Genomic DNA, 21,747 nt, shown 5'->3' with positions numbered 1-21,747 from the left:
AACATGTCACTGTTCGAGCAATGCCCAAGGTCAAATGCCTCTAAACCAAATGGGATTATGGCGTAATTTCTAAGTCTGTGAGATTTTACCTTCCATCTTCTGTTCTGAAAATTAAAGAATCTTCCCATTCATCTTCCACATCAACCAAACAGACCTACTAAAATTCCAAAAATCATTTTGAAGATCTGCAAATTCTTGATTTGGCTAATTTGAGATTTGCAGAAATCTTGATTTCTACAGTTCCCAAACCAAATGGACCCTTTAACTAAGCTTAGAAAAAGTAAGTCATCTTTGACTATTTAACACTTTTAGTCTAGGAATGAAACCTTCGTGTGTGATGTTTAAGTCATCCAAGATCACAATCTTCCTCTGTATTTGAGAGGGGCAGCTCCCTCATGATGGATCCCTAATTTTTGAGAAAATTAGGGTCTCCATTTGAATAATGATGATAGAAATTCATCCCTGACCATTTGCCCAAGTACATGAACACACTGGAAAGCTATTTGGGGCAGCATTGAATTGTATGGCTGACTGCAATGTTAAACACTGTGGGAATTGCAATGGGTGCTCAAAAAGTCCAGAAATAAAGAGATAGACGCAGCATCAAGATGCATTGGCATTGAAAGAATGAAAATCTTACTCCTAAGTATTAAGTACTCTCACTCAGTTCCTCACTTCCAGATGCGAAGAAGATTCAATTAGAGGATGACTTACATGACATTTCTGTACAACCTTATGGTCAAGTACCTTCTTGTACCATTTCCATGTCACCAACCTACAGGCGAAGCTCACTTTTTTGAAACAAACACATAATTTGCAGTATCTGCCTTCAAAACCACAGCTTGCTTTGTCAGCAGTAACCTCACATGAAATGCGAATATCGTAGTTATCAGGTACAGGTTCTGGATGAGTACGTGCCATTTTTTTTAAATATGAGATGGATAATTAGAGATAGCAAAAAAAAGTATATTAAATATAATATTGAATTAAAATTAGACACAATTTATACAAGAGCTATGCTACTTTTTGTGTTTTTCTTGGAACAGCTTCAGTTATCTTCCATTGTCATCATCAACCCTGTTGTTCTTTCCAGGTATTTGTGGCCCATCTAGCCCTTGCTGCTCATTCACAGTCCAGATGAGGAGTGCAGTTTTATAGCAACTCAAAGTTGATTCATATCAATCAAAACAAAACCACCATTTCCTTCCTCCAAACCCTTCTGCATCTGCTCCACAAAGCCTACCAGATTAAAGAGACCTCACTTTCAGTTCATGGAAAGCATCCATGAAAAATAGTCCATGAAATCTGAAACCAACAATGGTGAAAGAGAAGCCTTATCTAAACCCCCAAAGCAGCATTTAAGAAATCAAGTAAATAAAAGACAAGCCTGGAAATCTTTGTTATCAGCATTAGGCATGTTTCCAGTCTCTACAATATCTTATGATTGTCACATTTGAGGTTAAGGCCCACCCACCTATACCTTAAAATATCCACAATGAGAGCTACTTCAAATCTATGTCATAGTCTGAAAGAAAAACAGTGACACCATGGGCAAGAAAATCCAACTTTGGCAAAGTAGATTTTAAATGCTTACTTGATTTTTGTCATTAATCTACATTTTTTTCTTTGGATTTTGTGCCAACAAAATTTATTGCTCATAATCATCAACTAGTTGAAGTTTTTGTTTCCTCCGTTTAGAGCTTTAATATTTAAATATTTGGAAGCTAAACATGAGAGCTACTTCAAATCTATGCCATAGTCTGAAAGAAAATCCGTGACACCATGGGCAAGAAAATCCAACTTAGGGAAAGTAGATTTAAAATGCTTACTTGGCTTTGGTCATTAATCTACATATTTTTCTTTGGATTTTGTGCCAACATATTTATTGCTCATAATCATCTACGAGTTGAAGTTTTTGTTCCTCCATTTAGAATTTTAAAATTTAGATATTTGAAGGCTAAACATGCAGCTTCATCTTTTTTACCAAATGCTTGTACCATTTCAAATATTTATTGAATGTCAATTTATTCAAAGTTTCTAACTTGTGTTGCTACACCCATTTCTTCTTTTGTCTTGGCTTGTCTATATGTTTCTTTATTTTCAGTCATAGTCAACTTTGATCAAGTTGTGCCTAATTATTCTTTGAAACTATCTTTGACTATATCTTTCTCCTCATCTTCATCTAAAGATACTTTTCTTTGCTTTAGCAAGCATTCTTTACCTTGCTAATTTGTCTCATAGTTTTTAACGAAAAATCCAATCAATCCATAATTTTAGTTGTCAGGTTCTTGCAAAGCTTGTTGTAGTGATATAATATCCCTCCATACTTGAGCTTGCACATTCCCAAAAAAATGCTTTAATCAGGAAGGACTACTTCATTTATGGACAAGCAGGGGCATAATGACCAACACAAGTGTAACATTTTACATGACATTTGAAATGCAAATTAGATCATTTGTGAAGCAAGGTTTGTGAAGGTTTAAAGTTAGGTTTGGAAACACCCCTATGGAAATCAGAATGACTTCAAAACTTTCTCAATAAGGGTTTAAACATGGAATACCTTGCATGGTACAAAAAGTTGTGTTGTACTATTTGGCCTTATCAGGAAGTAGCGTATATCTAAGTTTGTGCTACAATCAAACCGCTATCATTGAGCAACCCCAATTTGAAGATTGGGGGTTTCTTTTGCCAAAATATCTAAGATTACAAGAACTATTTCATAATGCAATGATTCAATATTGCTTCTTAACAAATAAAGTAAACATTTCTTCTTCAATTTTTGATAGACAGATGCATTCTGATTATGAAAAAGTATACTCTGTGATTTCTTAACCTTCTACCCAATTGTGGAACTTATAAGATAAAGAGAACAAACAACACCTCTACAGCTATGGAACAATCCCCTTATCTGTATGCATATTTTTCATATAAAACAATATTCATTAAACTTGGCTAAACTGTAAGGCTTCATTGTACACAGAATACTTATGTTTCAAAAGTCTAGCCTTTCTGATCAGTGTACAACTGAATCAACATTGGATTCAAACCAAGCTCTGCAATACCTTCTTTGCTAAGCTATCTATATCTATGTCAGCATTTTCTTGTCCTGTTCAGTAATATGTTCCCACCAGTCTCAGTTTCCTGAGAACAATATGACAAAGTAACGTACAAATCTTTATTGGGTTCAACTACATGTACATGTTCAAAAATATCAGACAAGAAAAGAAAAGTGCAGAGTAAGTCTCAGTTTTAAGCAAGGAAGCCACTTAAAGATAAGATAAAAGTATTAATGTCCAACAAATGACCACAAAATGGGTCAAAGGGACAAGTACATCAAGGGGCCAGCCCACAGCAGGGGCACCAAACAGTGCCCGAAGAAACAAGAAGAAGAAGCAAGAGAAAAACTACAACCCAACAAAGCAAGGACGAAAACAAAGGGAAGCAGGGTGGACCTCAACAAAGAGACCACGCTACACCTAGGAAGACGAAGCCCCAGCCACAGCAAAGAACCTGTGAACCGACGGGTAGAACGAGGGACGAAGAGTGGCCCTGGACTGTCTCTAAAAGGTCCTGGAGGATGGCCGCTGCTGTAGGGTCCAGGAGGATGTGTGCCACTGTGGACAAGAGCCCCTGCGAGCCTTAGCTAATCTGGAAAATCCTAGGGAGGGACCAAGCTTAGGTTTGGTACCCCGAGCCAGTGGGGACCCATTGAAGAAGGAAGTAATAAGCCGGAAAGAATGTGACTGAACAGGAATAGGAGACTGGTGCTGCAATGTGTGCTAGCAAAGCCTGGAAGCTTCTTGGATGTAAAGAGCAAGACACCTTTGATCCATGTGTCTGAAGAAGGTGAAAATATCCTGAGACTCTCTAAACAAGTAGTCCAGTCTCCCTCTGATCTCATAATAAATAGGGCAACGAAAAATGAAAGGCTCCTCGATACTACAAAGTTGACACACCCTAAGCTCTTTCACTAACTAGCGATCTGTCTCGATGCAAAGCTGATGAGACCCAACCTTGAAGGAGCCCATAGGAACCCTAAGGGCATGACACCAATGGTAGGATAGGTACAGGAGATGAACAATAATCTCATCTCATATCTCAAGAAAGTGGGCCACATAGAATGCCATCTTTGGGTGAAGACCCCAGTGGGGTTTGACCTGAGTTACGTGGATGAATTGTCTGTAAATTTTGGTTTTGACACATCTGTTCGACTCCTGCCTGGGGGGGAGGAGATGGGGGGGGAGTGTAAGTTGCAGACTTATTCTGTTGAAGATTTGCTACATCCCAGCACTTCATTCAAATTCCAAGTTCTCAAAAACTCTTCATCATGGATACAAAGTAATTGTACAATCATTTTCTTCTAGTATTGAATTTTTGCATTACAATATATATATCAAAAATATAAATATTTAAATAAATTAGTTTATAAAACACAATTTTATATCCATATATAGTAATATAGATATAAAAACATAACTACGAAGCATAAAATATATTACTATAACTTACAAATATATAACATTAAACATACAATGAGATAGAGAGTAAATTCAACAATTTGTTGAACAAAGACTGCTACATATCCAGAGATTGCAAAGCATTCAAATACTACATATAGATAAGCAATCACCCAGTAAAAATATTGTTAAGGAAAAGCTAAAGAACAAGAATATCTGACATTCAACTATATTGTCAAATATTTATTTCCTCTGTGGATATCAATTGGCAGTTTGGCATCAAGAATAGTAGAACCTGCAGGCTAACATGCAAAAAACAAAAGATAGATTCAAGCAGCACATATAATCTATGAATTCAGCATGTATGGTGCAAAAACATGTCATAGATATTGCTCAGAACATATGTTTGCAACAAGTTCATTCATTGACAGAACCCTCTTGTGGACATCTATGATTTATGAGAAGAAAAACTGGAGTTTTTAACTGCGACTGAAAAAAAGCTTTTATGAGAATATAACTGACATAGCTTATACTGTAATTCATTGGTCATAAAAATCTGTTTCTTCTTAAAGTAGAAATTCTTTATCCTGGCTTTACCCTGGTTATACCCAGGGTCTTCCCCAGCCCAGGATTTTTCCTGGGTATGCCTAAGGTTTTCTCAAAAGAAAAGTTCCTTTTCTTTTCTGGATTTGCACTGGGTATGCCCAGGGTCCTCCAGTACTGTGGGTTTGTCCCAGTGTATCTCACAGAACCCATATCCTGTCTAGTTTACTAGAGGCCTAAAATGGGCATACCCAGTGGCTCACAGACAACATATGGCCAAACCCAGTCATATCAAACCTGGGGAGAAAAAATGGCAAACTGGAACACCAAAACTGCAACACAGTCTTTTATTTTGTGATTTAAATTTTATATATTTTGACAAATGTTTTAGTAAACATGTTGTTTTCTGATGTTTCATTTTTTATATATTTTTAGTCTTCCTTTTATAACCTTAAACAGGATATGGCTCCACATGGCCCAAACATAATAAGTAAAACCTAATTATAGGCTTGTAAGCAAATATGTCAAAAGATAGTACTTGGGCCATATTTATGTATGATAGTGGGGAAGGCATCTTTCAAATCTGATTTGCTTTATTACATTACTGAATAATTAATCTTGAGAATCTACCAGATAGATGCAAGTGCAATTAGAAATCTTGGTTTATTTATTAATATTATAGTAACAACTATCAACTACAAGTAATTGGTGCTCTAATACAGTTTGTTGTAATTATTAGAGAGAATATGTCTATTTTGCAACATGGGAGTGTAGAGACAGAGTAACATTCTATCAAGGAGTCCCCACATACAATTACATCAACCCCAACTCTGTGGGTATTTTAGAACCAGACAATTTAAGTGCCTTATTTGAAGAAACGCAGCTAGACAGGACAGCATACCTAACGATCAAAATTCAGTCAAAGAGAAGATTTAGAGAAGTTACAAATTGCTTAAGGCTATGGCATCCTATTTTGGGGTGTTTGTTATTTTAAGGGGTCCCATAGACTGCTTTGGCCTCGCAGATGTTATTTTTCATTTCATCCTTGTTAGGTGGCCATGTTTTTGAGAAGATTTATTATATTCAATTAGCAAGGATGCTTTAATGACTAGATTTACTTGATTACTCTCTTCTCGTGGTGGTCGATGGTATATTTAGAAAACTCGGCGGACTCATCGAACGGCACACCAAGACTTACAAGTTCTGTGGCTGGCCTAGTTGACTTTCCATGCACTCATGAGTCGAGTTCCTCACGAGTCCAAGTAAACAACTTGCAAGTTTTTAGCAAAGACTTGAGAGTTTTTAGGAAGGACTCCCAAGTTTTTGGGAGGGACTTGCAAATTTTTAGGAAACACCAAAAACAAAATCAAAAACCCCCTTCATTGTTTTTCCTTTTCCAAGCCCCAGTCAAGGTTTTTTGCTGAGTCGCGAGTCCAAATCCTATTTTGGACTACCAAGTCCGCCCAGAGTCTGAGTTTCAAACTATGACCGATAGTAGCATATATTCATGATACTTTTGATATACAATGATACACCAGCTTTCAGATTTATCTGCTCATCATTGTATTGCATATTTCATCTTTTATTTTCAATATACAAACTGGATGGATTTTTTTTTATCAGTAATGCATAAGCCCAGGCTGCGGAAATAGATTATATTAAGTTGAAAAAATAAAATGCAACTGCCAAAAATAAGGGTGCAAAAAGACAGTTCCCAACTAGGAACCATTACAGAAAAGGCCATATTGCCCAAATCAAAATGTTTACTTCAGTCCATCCAGAATCATTTGGATGGCAACTCTCAGTTTCTACACCAACTTGGATGCCCGTCACCACAAAAGTTACTAACGGTTTTGGAGAGTAGGCTAAGGTGGAATCTGTCAATGAGGGTGTCATTTGTGAAATCTCAGATTCCACAATAGACCCCTTATTGTGGTGGATAACAGAAGGACAAGGGAGGCGATCCCCAAAAGGGAAAGAAGAAAGAGCCTTTGGATCTTCAACAAGCTTGATTCAAGTCTTTAGAGGTAGGAGGAATAACATAATATTGAGGCTTAACCCCATCCCTACAAGAAGGTTTACCAGGAGATGTTGGATTCCCCACAGCAAGTTGTTTTTGACAATGGGATGTGAGGTAATCTGTTAAGAAGCATCTTTTACATCTTAAGGCAATTTTCTCATAGTTAACCGGTTGCATCCAACCTCTACTACCCATCTTCAATAGTATTTCAACAAGAAGCCCATGGGACAGCTCCATTTCAACACAAATTTGAGCACAGGTGGTATTCTGGAAATCAATGGTTTCCTTGGAGATGCAATGATATTTCCCCAGGCTATTCCCAATGGCTCAAGAGCAGTTTCCTAAAATTAAAGAGGAAGATACAGTAGCCGCACCAAGAGATAAGTTGTGGAAAAGATTTCTACGCGTGGATCAAAGGCAGGAAACCATGGTTTCATACACAGAAAATTACCTTGGAAGATCAAACGACCATTCTCCAATAAAAATCCTTCTAAGAGAAATTCCAGAATGAAGAATCCCTGGGCGCAGGGATAAATCCAAATTTCACCCTCCATGAATTATTTCCACTGCTCCATTTTCCATGAATGCAGATCACTTATTTTTGCCAAACCTTTGTGAATCTGTAATTTAAGGCATAATACTGCAAAAATATCTTCCAATTCCTTGGTCAAATCCTCCAAGCAAACCTCAGGAATTGAATACGAAGAGAGGATAGGAAGAGAAGGGCACACTCCAAAAAAAGCCATAGGTGTGAATGATGAAGGGTTGTTGATGCGAGAGGAAGGGAAATCTAACTCAAAGCGCTTCACAACTAAACACTGCTTTGTAATTGGAAGCACGGAGGAGAGCAGGTATCCCATCATCCCCAGCACTCTCTGAGAGAATAGTTAATGCCCTAAAGCACTGAAAACTCGCATTAGGGCACACAAGATTATTTGCTGAATGAAACCAAAGAGTCCACTAGTGGCTCCGCAATAGGATTTGACATCCAAGCACTTCAATTGAAATCGCATACTTGCAAGGAGAAGCCGAGCTGAACGAAGATGGTCGCACAGGATTAGGCAGAGCAGAGAAAGCCATTGCAGTTCAAGAAAGGCATACAGAAAACTAGATGTACTTAATCACAATTGGTTTGTTTAAATTTTTCACCTTATTTAATGTTGTTTTGTGTTGCAAATGTGGTGCTCTGATGTTGTAGTTACATCTACAAACTACACACACTCAGAATACGGACTTTGACAGTGGGGAACAAAGGCCCCGCTATACTTGGAGAAAAAGAGTTGTGGTAAGCTAACAACATATGCATTCCATGAGCTTTCCAACAGCATAACTATATTACCTCCAAATAAGAAAATAACCCTTAAACTAGTCTAAACATGGTAAGCAATGATGTGGCAAGCTAGTTGACTGCTCATAACCCATGTTGGATGACATGGAATATTGAACCCTCCCCTGGATCAATGGGAGATTCTCCATGAGGAGACGGTGGCTTAATCTTTTCCTAGGAGAGTGGAATACTAATTTTAAATATCGTTTCAGGGGAAACATATGAAAATTAGAAAATTGTGACATTAGGAAATAAAGAGCGTCCCTTATATCAACCATTGAAAGAGATTATGCAGGCATATTCCCATCTACATGACTTTTAAGATAAAACAACTTCTTGGAATGGAAAACAAGGTCTCCCATGTGTGAAGTGTCATTAACTACGAAACCCATGGTGGAAGCTACAAGAACCCATGACAAGCTCATGGCCCTGTTTGGGAAATTTAATGCCACATGTGATGGTAGCTCTTGGGAGAGATGAGAGATGGTGCATATCCTAGAACTGGAAGAAAGATGCATACAACATTCTTGTCTATAGTCCTATACTCTCATCAATCCATTCTAGCCTGGTAGCAAATTCTTTGGTTAGAGAGTAAGCTTTTGTGTTGAATACATTGGAGAAGAGCAGAGAGATTGCAGAAGCAAGGAATGGAGTGAAGAGCATTGTTACACATTGCAGAAGTTAGAGGATGCTCTTAAGGAGACATGAATCACTCTATTTTGCAAAAATTTAAAGCTCTAAATCATCATTTCAAGGGAACAAAATCTCAAGAAGGTATGCCCAAAGAGCCATTTCTTGTTCTTGCCACTTTGTCTTCCCCTAAATGTAGCTTGGATTGAGCCTGAAAACACAAAGACGGAAGAGTTCATTCTATTGGATAGTTGTTGGATGAGAGGAAATGGAATATGATGGTTTTCCATCATTTCTGATTGATGCTGATTGAATAGTAAGTCATTCCATACAGGAATTCTTATAGAAAAAGCGCAAGAGAGAAAGTCTGATCCAGACAGGAATCAAGCTTAAGAGCTCATCAGTAGGGCTCCAAGTGGGAGATCCATGGCTTCATGAAAGGCCTGCCTTATTTGGGAAACAAGCCCCTCTCTGAAAGATTGCATCCTTTTCATCTTTACCAGAGAAGACAGCCATTAAATAAAATTTTCATGAGTATCAGAATATAGACCATCCAAGCTGATTTCCACTCATTTCAGATTCATTTCTTTAGTGTCTTGTTTTGGACATGGTCCAACAAATCTACAAATTGGGGCTGTGCCCATGCCAACCAAAGTCAGTACTCTATTTCTTCTAAGGAATGCATACTCTTAAATTGAGGAATGTCATTCTTCGCATAGCATCTATTTTCCTTTTGTGAAGCAAAGGTTGGATAGGAAACTGCTTTTAATCCGTGGTTGCATAAGAGCTTGATCATTTTAGAAAGGAGCCCATGACCTCCTTTCTAGGAGAATGGACCAATAAATTTCAGGTCAATCCTGCATGTCAGCAGAGGGGAAAGCAGAGATGCTAAGTGGAGAGGGAGTTTGGTTTTTAAACTGTTTTATTCAAATAGGAGTATTTAAGTCTGTAGTTTATGAATTCATGCTAACAGACAGTATTGGACACAAACAAATATTCAGCTTATAAGGCATTCAGTTCCACTCATTCAGCAATTTTTCAACCTCTTCATGTGCAGAGAATACATAGATTAATCATTAGAACAAAGGATTTAGTATTAAATTTAACAAGCAAGCATAAACAAATATTCAAATGAATAATGCATATCCAGAAAGCAGACAATGAAATGAAACATCAAACCTGAGTTTCGATGTTATCAAGCATGTCTCCTTGCGACTCTACAAGCACAGCCATATCCAGGAAAATCTGGCAAATACAGGCAATTGAAGTTGAGAGCTTTATGTCAGCGAATGATTATATAATTCAAACATGTATTGTGGCATGGTATCCACCAGGGATTTTACAGCAAAATATCATTTCCTATAATGAATTTCCCTGCTGCTTTGAAAATATATAAATGTTTAACATGTCCACTAAAGTATATCATCTAATATTGAAAATCAAACAGTTGTCAATTTAGACACAACTGCCATACCCAAACATGCATAACCAAAACATGATAAACACACAGTATAAGCCAAAAGAAAAAAGATTGACAACATAACCTAGTTGGCTACAAAAAACAGATATTTTATTATACATGGATAAACAATACTTACATAATGAACTAACAACACTATCCCCCCTTTAAACAATTGAGAGTCCCTTCCCACTCAATCCAAGTACAAACATGCATAACCAAAGTATGATAAACACGCTACATAAGCCAAAAGAAAAAAGATTGACAACATAACTTACTTAGCTACAAAAATATATATTTTATAATACACAGATAACAATACTTAACATAATGAAGTAAAAGCATTATCCCCCTTTTAAACAATTTACAGACCCCACTCAATTCAAGTACAAAATAATAAAATGACCATGTGGAGAGATAAAGAGCACACACTGGGGCAGTTACTGTTGAAAATTTACACGTGTCCTTCCATGCTAGAAAATTGCTGAAATTCATAAGAAAAATCTAGTCTCGGCTGAATTCATCTCATTCATAATCCAGATTTTCTTTTATCTAAATGAATATACCAAATTTTCACTGCATGGGGGTGTTGTAACACATAGTATGTACATACATACAGGTTTTTATAATACCGATTGCAATTGGAGACAGTACATAATATCTGTATCTAAGGGGATGTTATTATTATATGATGCCCTAACTGTGTCCATCTTCACGAGTGTCATCTATCTGTGTATCCGAGATGATTCTTTGTCCTCCTCATAGAGCTGGTCTCTCACTGCTGAAAACAAACTTGAGAAACTCCTTATCAGGCACATCCCAAGGACAAACTTGAGAAACTGAAACTCTCAAATTAATACTGAAAAATATTAATCCAGTCATGTCCTTTATCAATCCCCAAAATCTCTTTTATAATTATATTTTTTCAGTTTCCTGACAGTTGCCTGATTAGCAACTTTAATTTCTTACTCGCTTAATAATTATTTAATATTACCTTAAGTTTTCCATTTGGTAATAATATAAAATAACTAGATTTAATTCCTCTTTTTAATATATTTTAAGGAATTAAATAATATCTTAATTCCAATATTGTCAAAACAGAATCCCCAAAATCTCTTTTATAATTATATTTTTCCAGTTTCGTGACAGTTGCCTGATTAGCAACTTTAATTTCTTACTCGCTTAATAATTATTTAATATTACCTTAAGTTTTCCATTTGGTAATAATATAAAATAACTAGATTTAATTCCTCTTTTTAATATATTTTAAGGAATTAAATAATATCTTAATTCCAATATTGTCAAAACAGAATCCCCAAAATCTCTTTTATAATTATATTTTTCCAGTTTCCTGACAGTTGCCTGATTAGCAACTTTAATTTCTTACTCGCTTAATAATTATTTAATATTACCTTAAGTTTTCCATTTGGTAATAATATAAAATAACTAGATTTAATTCCTCTTTTTAATATATTTTAAGGACTTCAATAATATCTTAATTCCAATATTGTCAAAACAGGACATTACAGAAATATTGGGGTCATTTCTCCATTGCCAACATTCAAGTGGTATGTACTCCACTGCAGAAATTCAGGGGTCATTTGAATTGCAGATTGGAGATATCCATATTGGAGTGGAAATTCTGCAATGGAGGCAACGAGTGGAATTTCTGCAAAAGATTTAGTCAAATTTCCCTCAAATTTTAAACATGCCATCCCTAAGACTAGAAAAGTCCCACAATTACACAACTTCTTCAATTTCGGTTAGATCTTACCAAATTTGAAACAAAGAAACCCAATCGGATGTTTACAGAAATGGAACAATTGGTGGCACTTGCACTTGATGGAATTTTGGCTTTTTAATTTGGGTACCAGGGAAGCAAAGTAACATGGGGATGCGTCCCCGCCGTTTTTGGGTGCCACACCCAAGACAAGGGGACAACATTCCCATGTCCCCAACGGTGCCACCAACTCGCCGCCAGGAGGGGGATGTTCCCATGTCCCCGTTTGGGGACTTGGGGATGGGGATATGTCCATCGACTCAGCTGGGGGCAGTCGGCCGGCCCCCTTTTCGACACATTAAAATATGATTTTAAAAAAAAAAACTTTTCAACATAAAAAAATTCTAACCCTAGGGTATGAGGGGCCCATTTAGAGGTTGAAATCCCATTAAATCTCTATGTTTTCTCATTTCTATTCATGTCATGGTTTTCTAATTCTTGCAACAGCAGCAAGAAGAGTGAAGAGCTCATAGAAGGGTGATTATTTGAGTGAAGAGAGTGTGTGCAAGGCAAAGAGGAAAAAGGAGCAAGAAGAAGAGAAGCAAGATTTTTCAGCTTGTTCAAGAGATTTGTGAAGCAAAAGGTAGGGTTTTCATAGTATTTTTATTATTATTATTTTTATTGTGCAAATCAAGATCATTGCTTTTTGTTTCTAGTTTGTAGCTTTTAGTTCTTAGTTGAATTTCATTTCTAGATTTTAGTGGAGTTTTCTTGTTTCATTTCCACATTTTTATTGCTTTAATTTTACTTCAAAAAATTATGATTATGATTTTGGCTGAAAGCGTGTATTTATTTTATATTTTTTTCATTTTGTGAAAAGCAGTTTGAAAATGAGCTCCCGAGGTCATGAGTCAAGTGGGTCAAATCACAGTGATTATGAGATGGATTTAGAGGCCCATTCTCATAGTGATAGCAGCCAAGAAGATAATAACCCTAAGGCTGAGCACGATAAAGAGAATGAAGAAACAGATTCAAAATCAACAGATAATTGGCCACCCGATCCACCAGCTATAGATTGCCCCTCCACTCTTTTAGCAAAGTGGGCTAGGGGTAGTTATGATCCTAAATCTCCTATCGGACAGTTTGCAACAAGGATGACTGAACAAATAGCTATAGGTGGTGGTACAAGGAAGTGGAAATGTAACATTTGTTAGACAAAATGGTTTGGGAGCATCACTAGAGTGAATGCACATTTCCTCTTTTGGACAGGGAAAGGTGTGGGTCCATGCAAGTTCTTGACATATGAAAAAAATTTGCGTTACAGAATTGAATTCGCCAAGCGTTGGGGTGTTCTAGTGTAATGACCCTTTCCAATAGGCCACTAAACAAAACCCTAAATTTAATACACTACTAAAGTATATTGCTGAAATAAGGAAATAATAGTGCCAATGTATTCATTCAATGAAAACCAAATGTTTTATAAATGATATGGCAATTTTCAGCACCGAAACATTATGACATGGCACATTACAGACAAACCCTAACTGGTTGTATACAATTGAGAACTTGTTACAACTACAAACTGAAATGAAGAACCTGGATTGATCAGATACTGGAGACTGAATGCTGAAGATGATATGGTGAAAATGCAACTCCACTTGAAACTCCAAACCAGCAATTAAGCACAAGTGAAAGGACTGAAATATCCTTCCCACAGCTGCAATAATTCAGGTGATCTTTCACACCCTCAAAATTGTGTACCATTTGAGAGTTTTCGTTATCAATGGTCAATTGTGACTACTTGCAGAAACCCTAGGCTCCACAACGCACATCAGCAAAAATCAATAATTAATCCCGATGATAGGCAATGAACCTTCAATGCCTATTTATTCTTTTTTCCTCGATAGGTTGGCCTCTCTTTTTTTAATTATTTCTCTGCTCCTTCGAGCAACCTCTAGAACATTATTTTATTTAATGACTTTATAAGATATATCACTTAATTAAATATAAAGTTACCCTGTAATATATTTTTTTATCGATAACTTTATAAATAATTAACTCCTCCAAAACTGGGACATTACATCTAGATGACTTGGGAGTTGAGGTACCTACCACCTTGACTGGTAGGCAACAGGTTTAGAGTCTTCAGCAGGCTTATGAGCAGGGGCAGCCATGTTTTCCTACTCCTAGTCCTAGGGGTAGACCACAGTAGAGACCTACATCATTTGGAGGGGCAGCCTCAAGTTCTTCTACATCTAGTACTATGCTTGAAGCACAAACTACCAAGGGGAAAAGAAAGGTGTCATCTGAAAGTAACCCCGTTGCTGATTTATTTAATGCCTGCCTGAGAGAGTAGATAGAAGAAGCCATTAGTAGATTTCTTTTTTCCAATGGCATACCTCTTCATGTGACAAGGTCTCCTTATTATAAGGAGATGATGCAGTTGGTGGCAAGGGGAGGAGGACCGTCATTTGTGCCACCAGGTGAGCACAAATTGTGGACTGCAGTCTTGGATAAAGAGTATGCCAAGATTTCTTTAGAGAAGGAGAAAAATTGAGGCCTGTTTGGGAGGAGTATGGTTGCAACATCCATATGGATGGGTGGACGGACATTCGGAACCATTCACTCAACAATATCATCATTACATGCACAGAGGGGCCATTTTTTCTCAAGGCTATTGATTGTTCAAGGCATTGAAAGGATGCTGATTTTCAGTTTAATATACTTCGGGATGCTATTGAGGAGGTTGGGCCACAAAATGTGGTCCAAGTAGTGACAGATGCAGCATGTGTGTGTAGAGCTACAGGGAGAATTGTTGAGATAACTTACAAACATATTTGGTGGACTCCATGTTGTGTGCATGCCATGAACAATGCACTTAAGGACATGGGGAAGATTCCCTCGATTAAGGGAGTAGTGAGTGATGCTAGAGATGTGCAAATGTTAATCTAAAATCACCACACATCACATGCCCTTTTTAGGAGCTTCGCGAGGAAGGAGCTCCTGAAACCAGTGAGTCCCGATATGCATCCTACTTCATTCTTTTGGAGAGAATGATTAAGTTGTAGGAGTCATTGCAACTCATGGTTATGATGAATGAGTGGAATAGGTGGGATGGGTCCAGGATAGAGAAGGGGATGAGGGTGAAGGAGATAGTAAAGAGCAATGTATTTTGAAGTGATACAAAATGCATTATTTCTTTCATCACTCCAATTTTCCAGGTCATCAAATATGGGGATGGGGATGTAGCTACTCTTGGAGAGGTGTACGAGTGCATTGATGCTATGCTTGGCCAAATGAGGGCATTTGTGCAAGAGAGGGACCCCAATTTAGCATTTTACATTGAGCAGATTCGAACTATTATTCAGCATAGATGGGACAGCCTCAACACTTCTTTACACATGGTTGCTTATGCATTGAATCTGAAGTGGTACATGCCTAGGCCTGGGAGAGTTACACCATTGAATGATGATGAGGTAATCTATTATCAATTTAATACACTTGCACTTATGAATATTTAATTTTTAATTTACTGATCTTAAAATTTTAATTTCAAGTGAAGGAAGGATTCTTCAAGTGCATTGATAGGATGTATGACATTGAGACAGCAAGGAAGGTTCGCACTAAGTGGACCAAATTTTCTACTCTTAAGGGCTATCCAACTAGAGCAAAGGCCAACATAAAACCAATGGCACGAGAGGATCCTATTTTGTGGTGGAATTGTCATGGACCCAAATCAACAACTACCACACTAGCCATCTGCCTCCTCTCTTAGGTTTCTTGTTCTTCAACTTTAGAACCTCTACTTTTCACTTTCACTTTTAGTTTTAGTCATGACTTTCAATTTTAATTTTATGATTCTTATACTAGTCATTTGATTGCTATCTTAGGTGTCTAGTTCTTCAACTTCTAAGAGGAACTGGTCTACTTATAGCTTCATCCACTCTCTTAAGAGGAACAAACTTACCTCTAAGAAAGCAGAGAAACTAGTGGTTGTACATTGTGCCTTGCATATCAAAGATCGCAAGACACGTGTGTACAAGGAGAGCCCTATAGCACAATGGGATGTAGAACCAGAGGAGCCCTCATAGGTTGATGAGCATGCAGATACTTCTAATGCAGGGTTGGTTGGTATTCCTCTCGTGGCTCCTACCCTTGAAGAAGCCAAGAGTTCAGAGGATGAGTTTGTTGAGCCTGAACCTCAGGTTGACATGGATGATTAGAGGCCTCTAAGCAACCTTTACTGCATTTTAGCGGCCCTTGGGCCATTACTACTTGACATTTTGTCTTTTGATTTTGTAGTATGTACTTGAGACTTGGATATTTGAAGTTTGAAAGTTAAAACATTGAACATTGTGATCATATCATGGTTGATGCTACTTGATGTAATTAAGTTTATGATGCCATTGAATCATTGATGAGATAATGATACTCGTACTTTTGCTAAATTGATAATAGATATCTATGACTTTTGAATTTGCTTAATTATTTACTTTATTTGATAGAAGTTAGAACTTAGAACTCAAAATATAGATCTCTTTTATTGTTCATGAATCATTGTTCAATGTTCGATGCAATGTAAAACTAAACTAGCAATAGCGGTCTTGATGAACTTATACTTCATATTCATGTTTTATATTGGTATACATATTTTTATAATTAGCATTTGAAGTATCATATGTACGGTATATACTATATACCCCCGTTCCCCCCGCCACCGTCCCCAAATTGAGGCGCCTTGTCCCCCTGTCCCAGAAACTTGTCCCCCAATTCGATGCAACTGTGCTGGGAAGAAAATGGAACTGAACAAAATGGCTTTCTACATCACCAGAACGTCGAAACGCCATGAAATCTTTTTTAGAATACATGATGGGAAATGAGACAGATTATGAAAACCTGCAAGACCTACCACAGCACAAATCGAGCCAATAACAATTTATATTGGGAGTGTTCTAGTCATTTTCTACTATTTTTGTCGTATTGTGGACATTCGGTGTGGAACTCAAAATTTTATGCTCATCCAATATCTTGCTCTCCAATGCCCAATCCTACATGAAAGTTTTACATGGTCTTTTCAGCCTTTGCTTCCTTTATTTCCCCTTCCCACCACCCATCGTGCAAGTTTCTATTGTCCCAACCCATCATCCACTCTGACATAATATCCTTGAAAATCCTTAATCCCTTCCTTCTCTTCATCCTTGTCGGTTTTCAAAGTGGATCTCAACATATTCTTGAATCTTGTTCTAACATCTTATTAGCAAATTTTTCCCACTCTTCTACCATCCTCCTCCTCTAGATCCCCAATCTATTTCCTCAATATCTTCCCCAAAGCTTCTTACAGAATTACCCTAAACATCCAAACTTTACTACAATGTCCAAAACTTTGTATCTACATTCATACTAAATTCCTGCAAACATCTTATAGTCCTCATTCCTTTCATTGGACTTTAAGATTTTCATTCCCTCGTATTCCCTCTAATTCTAACCCATAACCTCAAATAGTGCTCCACTATGAATCCTGTATTTTCTTTCCTTCACTCCCTAGATCCTCATAGAATGCCTTTGATGTCGGATTTGACCTTACAACTTCCTGGTTAGATCCTCCTACAAATTCAATGGAGGATGAGGGCAACCATGCCACTATTAAGGCAGTTGTATTTGTGGCACTCCACTTGCTTTGTATGGTATTTCCAATTCTTGTCAAATTCTCACAAGTGGTTAAGCAGTCAAATAGAACATTATAAATATCAATTTGTTTCCCATAACAAAGGTCAGTCATTTTTGTGCTTCGTGCGACAAGTGCTAAGAAGCTTCTAGGGTTTCAACTCCTATAATTCTGGTCACAATTAGAGAAACATCTTGTTTAGATCACAAGGAGGTATTATTATTATAAATGGTGCACAATTCCATTTGTGAATCTTTAAGAAAATCCTATATTAGGGTTTCCTCTTGCCACACTTATTAGTATTAATTTAACGAAGATTTGATGAATATGACAAAATTTTAATCGATTACAAGCTTAGTAATAGTCTTCCCTTCATTGCATATGAATATATATAGTTTGGGATGGATAACTAAAATGCTCAGTTATTCAATATCATTATTTGTGGTGCATGTTTATACACAACTAATATTCCATTTGATTTCAACATATTTCTTCTATTGGCATGATGTTTCTATAGGAATATGCACAAATCATAGAAGTATTGATCCTCTGTTTGCTTAGACCAAAAACATCATCCACCCATAGATTAGGAGTAGGACATTGTGTATGTATTTCATTATTCAATGAAGTAATCAGGGAAGCATCTTCAATGATCATTGATCCATAAATGTTCTTACCTTTAATAATAATGTTTTCCATAACCACATCTCAATGGTATGCAATGATATCCATATTAGCTTAAATAGAGGTTTATTGTGCAATGGATTAGACTTGGGTCAAGTGACAACCTTTGGGACCAAGCCTATGGTAGATCTTTCAATCCACATATCTATTGTTTCCTTCACTAATCATGAGTTAGGGCTTGGTTTCTCTAAAGTTTGACATCCCAGCACTCCAAGAACAGCCTACCTTTTAGAGCTTTGAGAATCCTCGACTTTGAGAACCAACATCATCCCTAAAATTTTGAGAAAAAAAAAGTTTGCTTCCCAATCACTTTGTCCTAGAACTTGAGAGAAACAATAAGAAAAAGGGAGTTTGTTCTCTGTTAAAGGTCATTAGTTGTAAGTCAAAAGATAATAAAATATCTAATCCTGTGTAGAAGAGTTGTGGTAGCCGCGGACCCATACCCAATAGCAAAAAGGCAAGTATTTAAGCATTGCATCTAAACTGCCCCATATAAAGCCTGCTTTTATAAGTTATAGGTTTTATTTTAAGGTTTTAGTTACATGGGAGCTTTCCCTTCTAATTCAAAGAAAAAGATTAACACAATATTTCATTTTGTATTGTCCCAAAATGATAAATTAAAATGCTATCAAATTCTTCCAAAGAAACAATGAGGTACAAGAGGAAACATGACATTAGGAAACATAGTGTAAACTAGATAATAATACCTGATGCAAGTCAAGGAGCTTCTTCTCTATGTCCCTTACTGCATCATGTCGCTCCTGAATCTCTGCTAAGGTGTCCATTATCTACATTGGAGCAGTAAAGAAAATTTCATTCACAAACTGGTACAAGTATCTTTTCGACTGATATAAAGACAATAAGTAATCAAAAACCAACCTGGCCTCGGCCTTGCTCTTGAATAGCTTTCTGGAAAATTTGCTCACTATCTCCTGTCTCTATTAAGCGCTCAATAGTCTAGACAATAAATCACAGAAAATATACATTACCAAGCCACATAAAATAGCTGCACATTTGTAAGATAAATTACAATTTTAGCAAAATGCTCCCATAATGCATTAACTCACATCTTCATCTGCCTTTGTTCCAGTAACTGCCACAAAGCATAAGAGGAAAATATAAGAAAATTATGTTAATAAATACAGAAATTTGTCAAAGCAGGATTGGAACATTAAAAGTAATTTTTGAAAATTGAAATTCCCTGGTACAAATTGGTCACTACTCTGTAGAAATAAGAAACCTTATAAATACTTCAGAGAATTGAACTAAACCTGTAAAAACTCTTCGTTCAACCACTTCTCGATATTCATCCTGAATCATCTGCCTTAGAGTCTGAAAAAGATTGAATTAGCAAACTTACCTATATAGAGTAAAAAAGGACGTAGATGGAGACAAACTATGTATAATTGATCAACAAAACTATTTTATATCAATCATTTACTGGCTTACACACCAAAAAAAATATTTTCATTTATCTAGAAGCCCCAAATTAGATTACAAAAAAAGGAAATACAAAAATCATGATCTAAATTTCTTTGTTGCAAGTTATCTCTTTTTGCAATAGACATCATGCTCATGCTGTATGTAAATGATGATGAAAAAGAGCCAATTATTCAAAACTAGCCATATGCCTTACTGGCATTAGGTTCCTACAGAGGAGCAAATGGCTGCTGTTTTTGTTGCACCATATGCACAAATTTAGAGAAATATAAAAGCTGGCAACTTCAAACTATTATTTTAATAGAATAATGTCAAAACAAATTAAAAAACAAGAAAATTCACAATAGATTTACTCATAAATAAGCTCATAGGAAAAATCTGCAAATACTCTAAAGTTACCTGAAAATCTGACATGCGATCCTTTAATTTCTTTTTCAAAGTCCTGCAATTGGATTAAAAAGATAGTTAAAAGGGTTAGAACTTTAAAAGATGGCTGAAATATTAATAGGTAACAACGTGCAGTCAAAACTAGCCCATCAAGTCCCCTATAAACGGTTTACCACTCCATGACTTTAAAGCAACCACATATTATTGAGCATTTATCATTAATGTAACTTAATAAATTTTCCAAGCATAACAGACTTACGCTGTCATTGACATTCGAGACCGATCAACACTAGTGCCTTTCTCACATCCAGGCTTCTTTCGGTTGGCCACATTCTGTAAAACAACAATTGAAATGAATAGAAATTATTACTGACAACCGATAAATTTGAAAACATACCTGTGAGCAAAATCTATATGAGCTAAGAAAACTAAAAAGATGTATTTTCTTCTTTGTTATTTCATTTGCACAGTAGAAGCCAAACAAAATGATATCTATCATATCGTACATCTGCATCAAGAGATTCAATTTTATGTTTGATATTCTGTGCAATTTTCCCCACTTCATCTACATCTTTCTCCATGCGCTGTTTAATTGCTGCAAAACCCTAACATCAGATTTAATACTCCCAGTAGAATATGTGCTCGGAGTCTATTTTTCTCTCTTACAATGCATTAGGATTCCACATGAAAGTTACAATTATATGCATTATGATTCAACCTTTCATGGCAGATGCCTTTGTAATAGATTTTGACTCTTCATGTGCCTCCTGCAACATTGGGAAACATACCACTTAATTTAGAATAGACTCCAATACAGAAAGAAAGAATTACTATTGCAATATAATTTCAACTAGAGCAACAAACATGGAAAAAGCAGAAAATAAACGATCATTTAACTGACTAATTTAAACAGGGTGTCCTAATAGTTGCTGCTCTGATACTAAGTAGATAGCGACAACTTGCATAGAGCCAGATGAATCATCAGAGAAAACAGCAAAAGACAAACGAAAAGAGCAAATTGTAGACAGAAAATACCAACTACATGATAATATCATGAGTCTTCCACCATACAATGAGCTAGGATATTGAACTCACTCATTTAATGGTGAATGCAGCTCTAGCAGGCACTTTCTCAGGCAGATGGCATTGATTTTCTTCCATAACTATCAGCTCTAGTTTTTGAAGGTATCTGTTGATAACTAACTATAATTTACCTTAACCAGACAAATGGACATTTATATACAATGCTATCCACGATATATTAGTCTCTGAATTATATTCTAGTTGATTTTCCAAATAGGGTGAAAGGCTAAAAGTCTTCTGTACGATTGTTTAGATTGAGGAAACAACTAAGGATCTACAACTCTTTGCTAACTTATTCAAATATACACTATTCTTATCTGTTTGTACACATT

At 36.5% G+C, this 21,747-nt stretch overlaps 1 protein-coding gene across 1 annotated transcript in view; it reads right to left on the bottom strand.

Moving 5' to 3' along the window:
- The window catches only part of LOC149552459 (syntaxin-132-like), a 59,516-nt gene that overhangs the window by 11,884 nt on the left and 25,885 nt on the right, over positions 1-21,747 (bottom strand). Inside the window, exons 4-12 of the mRNA XM_089788020.1 lie at positions 21,051-21,099; positions 20,839-20,927; positions 20,592-20,665; positions 20,345-20,387; positions 19,777-19,837; positions 19,573-19,598; positions 19,385-19,462; positions 19,213-19,293; positions 10,157-10,222 (exon numbers count right to left, since the gene is read on the bottom strand). Coding sequence (XP_089644146.1) covers positions 10,157-10,222; positions 19,213-19,293; positions 19,385-19,462; positions 19,573-19,598; positions 19,777-19,837; positions 20,345-20,387; positions 20,592-20,665; positions 20,839-20,927; positions 21,051-21,099 — 567 coding nt within the window. The remainder of the gene's footprint in view (positions 1-10,156; positions 10,223-19,212; positions 19,294-19,384; positions 19,463-19,572; positions 19,599-19,776; positions 19,838-20,344; positions 20,388-20,591; positions 20,666-20,838; positions 20,928-21,050; positions 21,100-21,747) is intronic.

This window comes from Cupressus sempervirens, chromosome 6 (genome assembly GCF_028749045.1).
Source record: "Cupressus sempervirens isolate cs-2001-9-10 chromosome 6, ASM2874904v1, whole genome shotgun sequence".
NCBI classification, from domain to species: Eukaryota; Viridiplantae; Streptophyta; class Pinopsida; order Cupressales; family Cupressaceae; genus Cupressus; species Cupressus sempervirens.
This window is presented reverse-complemented; position numbering and strand designations above follow the sequence as displayed.